Genomic DNA, 14,979 nt, shown 5'->3' with positions numbered 1-14,979 from the left:
TCACTGATGGAGACCTTCAACCTGGCCCAGGTCCCAGGTATAAGGGTTCTGGCAGGGACTCTGAGCTCCTCTTCTTTGGACTTGTTGCATCCAAATTTACTCTTGACTCGGTGTTCTTGGTATCAACCACCTTGTAGTGACAGGTCAGACAGTGCATGCATGTGCACAGACACACACACACACACACACACACACACACACACAGAGAGGTATTGAAGAATCTGACTTATTTATCCTGATTATACATTGAAATACACTATTTTACATGCGATTTGCTGCAGCAGCAAAATTAGGTGAACAATGAATCAAAAAGCAGCACTTTTTTTTGTGCCAGCAGCGTTGCTCAAGCTCAGCATCCTTACCTGGGGGAGGCAATTACTGGAACAATCTCTTTCCCTGTTCCTCCTTTGTTCCTGTTCTTGCAGAGGCTGTAACTGTCTTTTATATCTCCCTGTTTTCCCCACTGCGGTTTCACTGTGCATGGGATGTTTTACATATTTTGCACTTAGATATTCTGCCTTTATTCTGGAGAAGCCCTTTGACTGTGCCCTGTGATGTTTTGCAGCACCTTGTCCACCAGCAGGAAAGTTCTCGGAGAGGGAAAATGCAGTTTGGCCAAGGTGTTGCTAAGCAGACAGACATGCTGGCGCCACTCAGCACTTCCAACCTCTACCTTGTGGTGAAATATTTGTCGTGGGTTTGTGGCTGCCTGTAAGCCAGATCTCTGGGGAAGGCAGAAGGTTGCAGATGGTTGTGGGGCTGTAGGACCAGCGTGTTTGCAGAGAGCCACCTTCTTCTCTGCAGCCCTGTGCTGGGAATAGAACAGTTGTGCACAAACACCACCTTGAAGTGCTTCAGAAGCTTTTTGACAATCAAATTTCAGTTAAATATAATATCTGAGCAGGTAATGAGCAGAAGAAGGTGCCTCATTGTCCTTCAGCAGGGGAACTGGTGATTCACAGTGCCCACGTCATTCGCGGATGGTGATGTGAGCTCTCAGCAATGACATGTCTGCAACAGAAAAACCAAGATATTAATTTTTGGGATCCTGGGGCCAAAATCCATCCTGTCAAGGAGCAAAAACCTATGGTATTTGGAGCACATCTAGGATTTACTGTCAGGGATTGCACTATGAGGCTCGAGAACGTTGCTGCATCCAGCCCGGGGGCTGAGGCCACACTGGGGTACTGGCCTTGGGGATCCCTGCCCCATGTTCCTCTGTGATGGAGACCCAACCTGCTGCAGGGCCAGCCCTGTGTGAACCAGCCCTCCTCGTGCCTCAGTTTACCATTTGTATAACTCCACAGTGTCTTCAGGTAAATGGGGTTGTACAGCCACATTTTCTCAGCTGGGCTGAATGGCTTCTAAGCATGTATGAAGCTGATATGAATTCCACAACAGGGCTTTGCACCAGTCCCTGCAGCCTGTGTGGGTAAACCCTGAGCTGGTTTTGAGCCAGTGAGGTGAGGAGCTGCAAGCAGCCAAGGGTATCCATAGAAATGGCTTTGCCTGTCAGCAGTGCTCAGCTGCAGCCCAAGAGCAGTGTGATGGATCTGTGAGATGCACATTCATTGCACAGCATGGCATGGCAGCTCTTGATCAAATCTCCCTCCAGCTCTGTGATGAGGAATTGTGTGTGAAACCAGATGCCATCATACCAACCATCCTGAAACTCAGATCAGAGCACCCTCAGCTTGTTTAATATCCAGGTGTTCTCATGAGTGCTGCAGGGTAATGGTTTTAAATGAAAGAGGGTTTATTTAGATTAGATATAAAGAAGAGGTTTTTTTACAGTGAAGTTGGTGACACAATGGCACAGGTTGCCCAAAAAGGTGATGGATGCCCCATCCCTGAAAAATTCAAGGCCAGGTGGGATAGGGCTCTGAGCAGCCTGACTTAGTTGAAAGAATCTCTGGTCATTGCAGGGACGTTGAACTAGATCGCCTTTAAAGGTCCCGCCCAACCCAAACCATTCCACGGGGGAAAGGGACAATACTGGCATTTGACAGAGAGGTGAGGAGAACTAAAGCGGTCACAAAGCAAGCTTAGGGCAGAGATCCTCCTGTGCTGCAGCGTGGGTGTCCCACCCATAGGACAGTGATGTCCCACCCGTGGGGCAGCGTCTTCCACAGAGCAGGACGATGTCCCAGCCGCAGAGGAAGCCCGGAGCTCTCGGGAGCCCCGCACACCGACGGGACGGGACGGGATAGGAAGGGATAGGATGGGATAGGACGGGACGGGAGCGGGACGGCGTTGAGGGGAGCCGGGACCGCCCGCCCCTCCGGGCCGTGCCGTGCCGGGAGGGAGCGCCGGTCCCTGCCCGCCCCGAGCCGCCACCGCCCCCCGCCCGCCCCCGGCCCCGCCCGCCCCGCGGGCCGCGCTCGGCGGAGCCGCCGCTCGGCCGGAGCGGGGCTGGCGCGGCGGTGAGTACGGCACGGGGCGGGGGGCTTGGGGGGACGCGGCACCCCCGGCTGGGCGCTGTGCCGCAGGGGAGAGGAGGTGCGGGCACCGGCCGCGGCGGGAAGAGAGCCCTGGGGGTACCGCCGGGATCGGCCACCTTAGAGGGAACGATGCTCAGGCTTCGCCCCAAAGTCTGACAGGGGACACAGGACGGGGGGGAGGCATGTGCTTCCTTTTGTCCGAACCTGCCTCGGGAGGCTGAGTGCACCAGATGTCTCGGATGCTCTTCCAAAGCGTCACTGTTACTTTGCTTTGGATGGAGACCAAACCCTCACTAACAGCAATAACAAAAAAAAAAAGCAAATTTGGATAGAGACAGGAAGGGATCTCCCTAATGACATGCTCACTCTCTGGTGCATCTCTTCCCGGCGCTCCATCTGCGACTAAAGCTCTCCAGCCCTGCGTGGAAGGACAGTCCGTAAGTGCCATGGAGGGATGGGTCTGGAGGTGGATTTCTACTTTATAGCAGTGGGAGAGGTTCAAAACTCTTTTCTTTTCTTGTGTTGCTAGAAAAGAGCGTTTTTCTGAGTAATGCTTAGTAGACCTCATGAATCACCATCTGCATAACTTTATATGGGGGCTGCTATTCTCAGCATCTCAGTGGAAGTATGTAAACTATCAACATTCGTATCTGTTTGTACATGCAACGTGCAAATCTATTCCCCGGAAAACTATTTCAGAGCAGGTCAAAGGAGGAGACAGCAGAACAAAATGTCAGGGTGGCTCGGCGGGTGGAGACCGGTGTTGGGGAGCCAACAGTTGCCTCCTTGGAGGGACAGCCCCTCTGTGAAAGTGTTCTGGGAATGCTCACCAGGAGAGGTGCTGTGCGGGATGCTGAGTGCTCCGGGAGTGGAGCCAGAAGAGGCTCGAGGATCAGGGACTCAGGTCCTGCCCTGGCCTTGCTCCTTCAGACTCTTCTTCCAGAGGTTGATGTGCTGAGAAAACATTGTGGGTCTTTTAGAGAGGCTCAGGAGAGCTGTGGAAACACAAGAAGGGGTTTGGCAAGGGAATGGCACAGCGGCAATGTCACCCAGTGGTGGCAGTGCCACCCAGCTTGGAGGAGCTGCCCCCGCACACGTGCTGCGGGACCACATGTGGGTAGTTTGGAGGAGCTTTCAGCGCTGCTCCCCGAGCTGTGCTGGTTTTGTCAAGAGAGAAGAGTTTATTCTCTTGAGCTGTCAATCCATCACCTCCCAGAGGCTCTCCGCCTTCCCTCCACCTCCCCCTTCCTGCCAGCGCTCCCAGATGTGCACAGTGCTGCAGGCTGCAAAATTCCCCGTGCCCAGGCAGGGGAATCACAGCATATCCCAAACCTCACCAGGGAACTCACAGCATCTCCCAAACCTCACCAGTCTGACCCCAAAATGAGAAGAGTTGCAGAAGTTGAACGTTTCAATTCCTGGTGCTGGTTCAATCCAGGCTTTCAGTTTGGAGTGACCTGACATTTCCAAGCAGTTGGATTGAAAGCTTTGCTGTAGGGTTTTTTGGGTCATGTTTTTTTTCCTTAAATAATATTAGCTGAAATTTTTCCATGAAAATGCGTTGCTCTCCAAAGGAGCTGCATTCATGGGTCAGTAGTGTCCTTGCACTCCCCTGAGCATCTCCTGCTGCAAGGCAACATGAGTCTAGTTCTTCTGTTGTGTCCTGCTTGTGTTTAGTCGTGGAGTGGAGATGCTGATCCCTAATAGCATCTAATACCATCTCCAACAGTTCCTGCTCTGTCTCAGCTCAACCAATCCCCTGCCATTCAGGAGGGAGCATCCTAACATGTCCCCCTGTTATGGGTGGAAGCTCTGTCTTCTCCCACCCCAGGAATGTGACCTCATTCCCAGTAGGTGACTGCAGCTGCCTGAGTGACAATTTGGGCTCATGACCCTGGGACAAGAGCTGGAGTGTGCTGCTTTCCTGCAGGCTTCCCAAATCCCACTTCTCATCCAATTCCTTCATTAAACATAGATTAGATCAGATAGTGTTTCTTTCACTACAAAGTAATTTGACTTTCCATTTAGTGGGCCCATCTGATAAATAATGGCTTCAAATAATATGATTCCACCTGACCTTGATCACATCAAGTCCATGCTGGACTTTTGCTCCCTGCCTAGCTCTGGCTCAGCACTTCCAGACCTCAGAGTACAATTTAAGTCCCCACTCTTGGAGGTGAGCCCTGCCTGGAGGAATGGAGACCAAAGCCACCACATTATCTTCATGTTACTGACACACAGGCAAACTGATGAGTGCAGAGGTGACAGCCGAGTGTAGATCATCCATCTGTCCATCCACCTCTGTGCTTGAGCCCCAATTCCATCCTGGCTGTGCAGGCTCTCCACTGGCACTGCCACCATGAGAAACCCTCAAAATAGAGTTACTCAAGACTGAATCTGTCTGGGGGTGTTGGGTGCTCAATTCCCACGTGGTCCAAAGCTTTTTGTCCTTCAAGAAATAGGAGCTGAACCTGAATCTTCTTGCTGGGCACTGAGCAGGGCCAGAGCGGATTTGGTGGGACCTCTCTGCCTCTGCCTCAGTCGGTTGGCTGGGAGCTGGGGATGCACAAGCCCAGGGAGCAGATGCTCCCTGGAAAAAGCAATGAGGAGTGAGAGCCCCACAGAGATCAGAAACCAGGTCTCCCTCCCCAGATTTTCCAGCACCAGGGAAGCATGGTTGTTCTCTGCATGTGACGTTTAGCTGAGAAGGGCCACCCAGCAGGGAGAAACCACCTTGATAGGGAGGGTGAAGGTTGTGGGATTGATCTTGACATGAACCTGAGAAGGTGTGCACTGGAGCTGACCCTAACCTCTTCCATAAGCTGTGCTTTGATCAGAAACCCAGCTGGCATTCTGCCAAGTTTGGGAGGAAATCTGGAATAAAACCCAAAGACAAGAGCTATGAAAGCCCCCAGAGCTGCCCTGGCTGGAGTTCCCACCCAGCCTCTATGGGAGTGCTGTGTTGTTTCTTGAAATTGAGGATGTTTTTATGAGGCTGTTGGGAAGTTTATTTGTTCAAACCGCACTGGCTTTGCTGTGCCCAAGGGCTTCCCATCTGAGCTGGTGGAAATGCCCTTTCTGATGGTCAGTAGTAAGTAGCTAAAGAGGCTGCACTCCCTGTAGAGGTCCTAGCTCAGTCATTTTCTCCTCTGACAAGTCTTCCACGACCTTGTCCTGCTCAAACTTTGCCCCCTTCTTGTCTTGCAGGACGTGGGCTCTCTCATGCCTTGTCTCGGTCTTCTTCCCTCCTAAAACCTCCTTCTGAAGGATGGCAGCTGCCTCTTTCCGCTATGGCCTGACCATCACCGGGGCCGTGCTGCTGGTGACGGGAACGCTGTGCTTTGCCTGGTGGAGTGACGGGGAGGTCGGCTCATCGGCTGGCAGCGGGACTCGCCTCCTGCCTCCCCGGGAAGCCGAGGCAGTTCCCAGCTCCTCCTCCTCCAGCGCCCTGCTCCGCTCCGTCAGCTTCTTCTGCTGTGGTATTGGTGGCATCCTCCTCCTCTTCGGCCTCCTCTGGTCCGTGAAAGCCAACACCAGGGTGGTCTCCCGCCGCTACCAGTACCATTTCCCCAGGGACCTGCAGTACTTCACCGCGGAGCCCCCGGAGAAGTGGAACTGCAGGTGGGTGCCACGTCCCTGTGCGGTGCTTGGGTGGGCAGAAGTGGAGGGTGGTCTTGGCTGTCCCATGTGCCTGAGCCTGCTCCCAGACTGGCTTGCTGGTGAGCTTACAGGAGCAACAACACATCCGCACTGCCAGCCACTGCTCAGACCCCGGTCTGTGCTCTCCTCCTGCTCCTGAGCAGATGCTCTTGCTCATTAGTGTCAACCTGAGCATCCACACTCCCCTCCCTGCCAGCCCCCGTCTGCCTACACTGGCTGCACCCGTGGCCAGCTTGGCTGCATCCAGCTCTCCTTGCCCTGCAGGGCCATCACAGAGGGAGGCAACATCTCCTTAGCAGAGCCACCAAGCAGAAGACTACATTGGTTTTCTGGCAGAAGGTTTGAATTTGGGGGTGGGGAGGTCACCCAGACCTCTAGCTGTTGAATCCTGCCCTGGTCTCTCAGGTCTGCGATGCCGTATAGAGATGAGGGTGTTTATGCCATCTTTAAGGGAAGCCAAATCTGTTTTAAAAGAGACTTAAAAGAAGAAAAATAAAGAAAATAATCCTTGGAATGGCATCAAAAGTGTTGTTAGAGGGTCCTTCTATGAAGCCTATTTTGGGGTGTAGAAAGACCCCTCGCCCTGAATACCACTGCTGCTTTTTGGGCCCCAGACTCTTCCAGTGTGAAGATCACTTCTTGATTTAAAAGTTTCTTGCTCAAAAGATTTTTTTTTTTTCCCCCAGAGACTGCAGTGGAAATGGAGCCAGCCGGCCCTTCCCAGTGCTGTTTTATGGGGTCACAGCAAAGATCTTGGCTCCAGCATAAATCAGGCTCTAGGGAAAAGCAGCACTAAAAGAAACTCTTAAGAACATTAAACCATAAAATTTCAGTTGGAGTGGGAGGCACGTTCCTGGTTCTCCCGGGGTTTCAGTGCCCATCTGAGTATCTGTGAGATCGTGATCCAGTCTGGGTACTCTGGGGAAAGGTTTCACCTCCCGTGGAGAGCTTTGTTGTGCCCCCATGGGGAATGTCCCTTTCCCTGAGCTTCCGACTTCCACACTTGATGGGACACAGTGCCCTGGCACTGTTGGTGCTGTGACAACTCCTCCAGCCCCAGCAAAGCATGCTATGCTGGGATAAATCCTTCTCTCTGCATTTCCAAGAAAACATCCCCATGCAAACTGAGGCTGTTTGGCAAAATTGTGAGCACAGAAGCCCAAGGTGGTCTGTCTGGGACAGGGAGCTGCTAAGAGTTCAGGATGGAGGCACCCCTGTAGAACACTGCAGCTTTTCCTTCGGACCAGCTGTGCTCTGCAATGCCCACCACCTCCCCAGTGCACTGTGCTGGATTTCATCTGCAACGATGAGTTGCTTTCACAGCCTCCCCGGCTCTGGGCTGCACAGTTCCATAGGGTGCCAAGCAGGACCCTGCACAGGGCAAAGGTTGTCCAAAGGTTTTCCCTGTACACAAGCTGTGTTTGCTCAGCAAAGCACTGCTGGAAATGACACCAGGCTTGGCTGGTGCATGGAGGGCTCTGGCAGGCACAAGAGTGTGGTGTGACCGCATTGAACTGGGATTGCTGCCCCTTGCCCAGACGTTTGTGCCAAACTGCTCCCTTGGCTACTGGCAGCCTCTGTGACTAAGGGGTGAATTTGTGATTAGGCAGGTGATGGAGGTGCTCTTCTGCCTATGGGACCTTGTTGCAAGGTCTGATGGATAATGCCCTTCCTCCTGCATGGCTCCCCACCTTGGTCATCCCTTGATCCTGGGCATGCAAAACCTGCTGATGTGCTGTCTCCAGCATATGTGTCCATCATGCTTAGGTGGGGTTGAAGGGGTGTTTCGATGCTGCAATTGATGGGCACTGGGATGCTCTGGTTGATGGGACACTGGGATGGTTCTGGTTGACAGGGCACAGGGATACTCCAGTTGGCAAGTGCTGGGGTGGTCCAGTTATTGGGTGCTGAGATGCTCTGGATGATGGTGTGTGCTGCTGGGTTTCTTCTTTCCTCGCAGCAACTGGGATGCCAGTGCCATCCCCACCTACGAAGAAGCCCTGACCTGCAGACCTGCCCACGGTGCCCTGGCCTATGTCCAGCCCCCGAGGAGGAAGGAGGATCTCACGCCACCCCTGTACCACTACCTGGAGGAGGATGAGAGCTGGCAGGGTGGCCGCCGGCGCAGCTCCTCCGACAGCGCCTTGTTCCGCCCCAGCCCATCCTGGCTGGAGACCCTGCACCCCGAGGAGCCGCAGGCAACACCTCCCCCCAGCTATGAAAACATCAATGTCCGAGGGGTCTGAGCTGGGGGCAGCAAGGGCCATGACTCTGTGGGTGGCTGCCCAGTCCCTCAGCTTTAAACTGAGCCCTTTCCTTTGTGGAGAGGAGAGGAGGGTGGGGGAGGATGGGAAAGGGTCAGCCGGGCTTTCTGAGCTATCAGTCCAGGGCTGTTGGGATTGCGGGTCCTGTGGGTGATGCATTCAAAGCATTGGGGGTAACTGGCATGTTTGAAAGCCTTCATATTTTTAATAAAACCGCTGTTGGTTGCAGATGCTTTGTGTTCCCTGCTCTGCCCCACCCTTGGGAGCTCCTTTCAGGCTACCCACTCAATAATAAAAACTGCAGCAGAGAACGAGGAACCTGGCCAGAGAAAACACAGCTCTGTGCCGCCCCATTTGCTCCTCTGCCTTTGCAGTGCCCCTTCTGGCCCTACCTCCATCCCTTCCACCTTGCTTCCCGATGTACTGGCTTCCCACGCCTGACTTCATGTAGTGTACAGATGCTCAGTGGCTCATGTGTGTGGTCAGCGCATCCAAGTGCACTTGGCATTTCAGACGGCATCCTATAAAGAGCCATCCTGAGCACACAGCCCTCTCCCTGCACACCATGGGTGGGTTTGCAGCCTTGCCCAGAGGAGAGGCCAGCGGCTGTGGGGGCCGCTGCCGGTTCCTCCATCCCACCAAAACAATGGGCTGCCCTAGGTTCCCTGCGGACCTGCAGAGTGGATTTGGAGCCATAGCCACGTACAACATATTGCTTATAATGTAATTATTTGTATGTGCTCCCACATGTGCTGGAAAGTAAGGGAATAAAACGAAGGCTAATTAAAGCCACCAACACTGTCTAGCTGTTGGATATGTTTTGGGAAGGACACACCTTCTAACACTCCAGCTCCAACTTAAGCGAACACAGGGCACAGGGATATTCTGTCCTCACTGCCCCTGGGAGGACCAACCCCACTCCATCCTTCCCTGGCTTTAGTCCCCCCTTTGTAGCCCACCTGCTGCCCAGTGAAGCAGCCTTAGCACTCAGCCAGAGAAAGACAAGGGATGTTCCAAACCCATGGGCCTCCAGAAAGACCACGGAGCACTCCCTCCTTCCCTGTTGCAGCCCCGCAGTCCTTGAGAATGTGCTGCACCCTGATATACCCCTTATTTGGGCCTCTGCCAGCTCCAGTTTATGGCCAAGTCCAGCTTCAGTGCCCAGGGCTGGGAAAATCCCAACAGGATCAGCCACTCTCCAGGTTCCTGTTTCCACTGCCATGGAGACTCCTGTCTCCCTCCCAGTCCCTTCCCCAGGCATGGGGTGCCCGCAGGGAAGGTTACGTGGACACGTGCCGGGCGGCTTCACTGGAGTGTGAATGGCGGGTCAGTGTTTGCATTCATTACAAACCCATTAAAAACTGGCTGGCTCAGCCCTGGGCAGGACCAGGTTAGCGTGCAGCTGATCCTCAGCTCCTGGCAGCCTCCGGAAAGAGAAACCACTCCTTGCCTTACCCTGCAGGTGTGCTCAGCGGGCAGCAGTGGCAGGTAAACGGGCTCCCTGGCATCTCTCCTTCCTGTCTCTCCCACCCAGAGCTCATGGCAGAGGAGAAGACCTTCCGTTACGGGTTCATCATCTTGGGTTTCTTCCTGGTGATGACGGGAATTTTCATCATGAGTGTGGAAAAGCCCCACATCTACATCACCTTCTGCGTCCTGGGTGTGCTGCTCGTAGCCGTGGGCATCACCTGGAGCATATGCCAGTGCTACCCAAAGGTAGGATCCATCCTGCTGCTGAGTGCTGCTGAGTGCTTTGGGGGGCTTGGGGGCTCAGCTGGGCTTGGGGGGCTTCGGCTGCTGTGGATGTGCAGCCTTGGGCTGCGTCTCAACTTCCCCATCCATGGGGTGAGGTAGCAGCAGATACCAGGGGAAGCCAGCTGGAGTGATCTGGAGGAGGGATTGTTGGTTTGGGATGCTCATGGCCTGCTGATGCCTGCAGGATGTAGCCCCTTGTCCCTCGCCCCCCTGTACTCCTGCACCCTTCAAAGCCCAGAGCCTGGTGCTTTGCTTCCAAGCAGGCAGCAGGGAATAATCCCAAGGAAATAAACTTGTGTTTGTCTCTCCCATGCAAACCCTTCCCAAACTAGCCCCTTCATTGGGGCCTGAGGCTTGGCAGGCTCCCAGGACTTCCAAGAAAGGACTGTCAAGGCCAAGGATGTTGGAGGGTCCTGGCCCCCCAGAGCCCAGCCCTCACCTGCCAGTCTCCTTGGCAAAGGGCACTGCCAGCACGGAGAGCAGCCACGTGTCCCTGCCCTGGGAAACGGGTCTAGCAGAAAAGGGTTTTTTTTGAAGGAGAGGGTGGCTGTGGCACTGCTCTGGGCGCTGCCTGTCAACAACTTGGCTATCCTCCAAAATGTGGCACAGTGACCTCAGGACCTGGGACCAGCTGGGACCTCTGAAACTGGCTGTGTTTCCTGGGATTGGGGTGAAGCTGATCCCAGTTACTCCCCAAAGCCGAGCTCAACCCTAGCAAGGAGGGAGATGTGGCTTTGCTGCTGTGCTTGGGGCTCAAGGATAGGGCACCCTCAGTGTTGTCCCTGATCACTGACCTCCCCTGTGGGCCCTGGGACCTGCTCTGGGCTTGGGGACATGCGTGACTCCACTGGGGAAAAGAGCTGTGCTGGATTCATTTATCCCTTACTGATTTTGCCCAAAAAAGCCCATTTCCAATCAAGACATCAAAATGTGGTGGGGAAACACCCTAAACCCAGTTGGAAGGGCACTCCAGCCCTTTTACCACTAAGGAGGGTCGAGTGTGCCCAGCACAGCCCCTGGGCTCTTCCTTCCTTTTTCCCCCAGATAACATTCATTCCTGTGGACCCTGAGGCTGAGCGGATCCTGGACCACAAACCCACGGTGCTGCCACAGAAGGACATCGGGTGGGTCCCAAAATCTGTACGCAGAGTTATGGGTGTGCCCTGGGGATGAGGGCAGTGTTTGGGACTGGGGACAACTGCACTGATTGCAGCACAAAATGCCAAGCAGGAGCCAGGGCGGGGCAGGCAAGGGATGTCTGAGCCATCCCAAGGCTGGAGCCTGAGTGATGCTGGGGGATGCCAAGCATCTGGCTGTGTAGCTGTGGGTATCCCCTTCAAGGACCCAATGGCTCTGCTGCTGGTGTGGGGAGTGATGTGGCCTTGGTAGCCTCTAAAGCCACTGCCTCAAATGATGGAGCCCTCTGTGCAAGTGCCTGAGGATCTTCCAGCTCCATGGGGTCCAGGTCCTGCTCAGCACCCTGTTATTCCTTTACCCACAGCTTGGTTGCTCCCTGCCCTGACCAAGAGGCCACCAGCACCTATGAGAAGAGCCTGCCATCCTATGAGCAGATCCAGAGGCAGGCAATGGGCTCAACTCCACTCCCACCCACGGCACAGCCCAGATCTCTCAGCTGCTCCCAGTCAGCTGTGCAGGCCAAAGCAGAGGTCCACCGGGAGCTGGGGGGTGCTGGACACCCCTCACAAGACCTGACACCTCATCTGGAAACAGTGGCAGGCAGCTGGTATGTGATGCTTTTGGGGTCAGGGTCGCACTGGTGGGATGCAGGGTGAAAATGGGAGGGATCAGACCAGGTCCTCCCAGGGGAGGGAAAGGAGGCAGAAGGGTCTTTGCTGCTCACACAGCACTAAGTACCCAGACTCCCCAGCCTCTGTGGAGCCTGGATGGTGTCTCAACCCACAGGGAGTCTCTGTACCAAATTATTTCCCAGGAAGAAATCAGGATGGGCTTTGGTTGTAATTTGCATTTTCCTTTAATTTTATCAATACAAATAACAGTCCTCACCAGAATAAACCCCAAGTTTCTGGTCAGACTTTGGTAGCAATGAGATGCCCAGTACTTGACCAGTAAACCAGACGCCATGTATGATGTCCAAGCGCTGGTTTGGGAGGTCCCAAAGGGATTTGCAAGTGATGGAGTGAACCATGCAGGCTCAGGGCGTAGGACTTGGATGCATCTGCAGCTAGATTGGGTGCACTGCTTTCCTCTTGGGATGCAGTAAAGGCAAGGGCAGCCACCACTTTGTCCGTGGGCAGAAGGAATCTGGCAGGCAGATGTCCTTATAAAGGCATGCATGAGGTGGCTGGGATAGTGTGCTCCCAGGGTGCTCCAGCCACCCAGCAAGCGGACTGGTGATGCTGGGATGCTGGCTGAGCAATGCTCCAGCAGCCACCAGCTCCAAAGGAAACCCCAGCTGTGTTTGGTGTAACTCCCATACCACCCATCAGCCCTCCCTGTCCCCACAGCCCCCCTCGCCCGGCGCCGGGGGATGCACCGCTGGCATCCCTCCTGGAGGAGATGGACACGCCGTCACTGGAGGGCTCCATGCCTGGCACCCCCACGCCACAGAGCCGGACCCTGCCATCCACTGCTCGCTCTGACTGCACCCCGACCAGCTCCCCGGTGCGGGGACAGCACTCCGGATCCCCCCACAAAGGCGCTGGGGAGGAGGATGACCTTTATTATGGGCTCCAAGAGGAGCCGGATGCTCTGCTCAAGGACAGCGACTGCGTTTTTGAGCCTGAAAACTGATTTCCCAGATAAAATGACCACTTGGCATGGACTTATCTCACAGAGGGGATGCAAACATCATGGCCTGGAGGAAAGGGGATGCCCCCGAAAGTGCAGCACCTGCAGCACAGAAGGTCCCCCAGGCTTCTGCACCCCTTGGACACACCCAGCCTTTCTGGAGGCTTTCATTCCCCCAAAACTCAAATGGGGGACTGCCGCCTCCTGAATTCCAGAGCATATAGGACAAGGCCCCCCTCGCTGGAGCTCTTTGGATGGGCACAGAGAAGCTGGGCTGGGCAGGATCTGGGAGAAATACTGTGCTTGGGAAGGAAAAGCATTAGTTTTGCTGCTTGGAACAGGATCAAGTTTAGGTAGGTAAAGATGTGCTCACACCAGGTGGGCTTGATGAGGCAGAGATGTCCTCAAAGTCATTCTCCCACTTATCCAAGCTCCCCTGAAATTAAAATCAGATCCTGAGACTCCTGCAGCAGGCAGCCTTCATGTCTCTCGGTTGGGAGTGGCGTGATGGAGGTGACAGACTGTGCTGTCCTTCATTTTCTGCACGAGGACCAGGTTCCAGTGCCATTGGGAGCGGAAAGAGGAGGATTCAGCTCAGCCAAAACCCTGGTGATGGCACTTGAGGTGGTGACTTTGGGCACCTGCACTGGGTCAGTGTCAACAACCACAGGGCTGTGGGTGGGCTCGGACACTGGCACCCACCATCCCCGAACTCTCTCTGAATAATAAGTATTTGTTTCAAAACACGTTGATGGATCTAAGCCTGGTTTGTCACCATGACAGAGGTGACACAGCAACTCCCCCAGACTGCTTGTACCATGAAGAGATGGCAGCACTGGTGGGAGTCGTGACCTCTGCCTGCCCTTTATTTGCTTGAGACCATGGAGATCTGTGTGGCTGAGCCTCCCCAGGGAGGTGGGTTTGGATCTAACCACAAGCAGATCTAACAGTGTGGGGATTCTGAGAGTCCCTCACCCTGTTTTGGGAAAGCTGGGCTGGATGCTGCCTGTGCATGGCATGGCCCCAGGAGGCGTGGGAGCACATGTGTGCTGACACAGCAGCTTTACTGCAAATTTTGTAGAATCACAGAATGGTTTGGGTTGGAAGAGAGCTAAAAAATCATCTAGTTCCAATCACCCAAACCCAAAAATACAGGGAAAGCTGTCCTCCATCACCTAAGGAGGATGAAGCATGAGAGCCCTGGAAGGATGCTCCCTGTGCTCCCCTGATGACCAGGGAGTTCTGTGCTGGTACAGTCCAGGGTGTGCAAGAAGCGCCTCTACCTGGGGCTTCAGGCCCCTGTGACACCCCTCCTGGTGTTACTGCACCCCTCACTCACCTTGGCATCACCAAAGCAGCAAGGGAGAAGGGCACGGAGCACCTACGCACTCGAGGTATTTACAGGCAACAGGAGGGTGGGGAATGGAGGCTCCAGTGTTGGCCAAACATTGCCACGGGAGTGAGAGCAGCTGTCTGGGAGGAAGCAATAACAAATTGGTTACACATACTCCTGCCTGTCCTTCCTGGTGGGGTGTGTGTGTGGTAGCTGCAGGGACACTGTTTGAACGAGGCCGTGTCTCACCGAGTTTCAGAGGGTGCCTGGGGCAGGATGTCACTCTGTCACTGGCTCCTATGGAGTGTGGGAATCTGGTAGAGACCTGAAAGCTTTTGCCTCTAAAAGCATAGAACAGTTTGGATTGGGAGAGACCTTTAAAGACCATCTAGTCCAACCTCCCTGCCATGGGCAGGGACACCTTCCACTAGACCAGGTTGCTCCAAGCCCCATCCAACCTGGCCTTGAATGTTTCCAGGGATGGGGCAGCCATAGTTTCTCTGGGAAACCTGTGTCAGTGCCTCACCACCTTTACAGTAAAGAATTTCTCCCTAATATCTAATCTAAACCTGCCCTCTTTCAGTTTGAAGCCATTCCCACTTGTCCTATCACTACATGCCCTTGTCAAAAGTGTCTGTCCAGCTCTCCTGCACCCCCTCTACTGAAAAGGGTTCCAAGGTGTTCCTGGAGCCTTCTCCAGGCTGAACATTCCCAGCCCTTTCAGCCTTTCCTCAGAGGAGAGGTGTCCTATCTCATG

The 14,979-nt window shown here is 54.4% G+C and overlaps 2 protein-coding genes across 3 annotated transcripts; both read left to right on the top strand.

Annotated features, from left to right (window-relative positions):
- Nucleotides 1-2,339: 2,339 nt before the first annotated feature.
- Nucleotides 2,340-8,593, top strand: TMEM61 (transmembrane protein 61). 2 transcript variants are annotated; one of them, XM_064665149.1, is made up of 3 exons: nucleotides 2,340-2,423; nucleotides 5,649-6,062; nucleotides 8,062-8,593. In XM_064665149.1, exons 2-3 carry the CDS (start codon nucleotides 5,710-5,712, stop codon nucleotides 8,345-8,347), a joined length of 639 nt encoding a protein of 212 aa, XP_064521219.1. In that variant the 5' UTR covers nucleotides 2,340-2,423; nucleotides 5,649-5,709; the 3' UTR covers nucleotides 8,348-8,593. The 2 variants fall into 2 exon arrangements, with proteins under 2 accessions (XP_064521219.1, XP_064521220.1); XM_064665150.1 differs by lacking the exon at nucleotides 2,340-2,423 and adding an exon at nucleotides 2,503-2,878.
- Nucleotides 8,594-9,602: 1,009 nt separating this feature from the next.
- BSND (barttin CLCNK type accessory subunit beta) lies at nucleotides 9,603-13,635 on the top strand. The gene is made up of 4 exons (XM_064665148.1): nucleotides 9,603-10,081; nucleotides 11,165-11,244; nucleotides 11,622-11,864; nucleotides 12,607-13,635. Exons 1-4 carry the CDS (start codon nucleotides 9,905-9,907, stop codon nucleotides 12,890-12,892), a joined length of 786 nt encoding a protein of 261 aa, XP_064521218.1. The 5' UTR covers nucleotides 9,603-9,904; the 3' UTR covers nucleotides 12,893-13,635.
- The last annotated feature ends 1,344 nt before the right edge of the window (nucleotides 13,636-14,979 follow it).

Source organism: Pseudopipra pipra, chromosome 9, assembly GCF_036250125.1.
Source record: "Pseudopipra pipra isolate bDixPip1 chromosome 9, bDixPip1.hap1, whole genome shotgun sequence".
NCBI classification, from domain to species: Eukaryota; Metazoa; Chordata; class Aves; order Passeriformes; family Pipridae; genus Pseudopipra; species Pseudopipra pipra.
This window is presented reverse-complemented; position numbering and strand designations above follow the sequence as displayed.

What these genes read in the sequence shown, in the direction of transcription:
- TMEM61 (XM_064665149.1), top strand. Translation starts at nt 5,710, where the DNA reads ATGGCAGCTGCCTCTTTCCGCTATGGCCTGACCATCACCGGGGCCGTG. An exon ending in CCGGAGAAGTGGAACTGCAG is followed by an intron (nt 6,063 to 8,061) that starts GTGGGTGCCACG and finishes CTTTCCTCGCAG; the next exon opens with CAACTGGGATGCCAGTGCCA.
- BSND (XM_064665148.1), top strand. Translation starts at nt 9,905, where the DNA reads ATGGCAGAGGAGAAGACCTTCCGTTACGGGTTCATCATCTTGGGTTTC. An exon ending in TATGCCAGTGCTACCCAAAG is followed by an intron (nt 10,082 to 11,164) that starts GTAGGATCCATC and finishes TTTTTCCCCCAG; the next exon opens with ATAACATTCATTCCTGTGGA. An exon ending in CTGCCACAGAAGGACATCGG is followed by an intron (nt 11,245 to 11,621) that starts GTGGGTCCCAAA and finishes CTTTACCCACAG; the next exon opens with CTTGGTTGCTCCCTGCCCTG.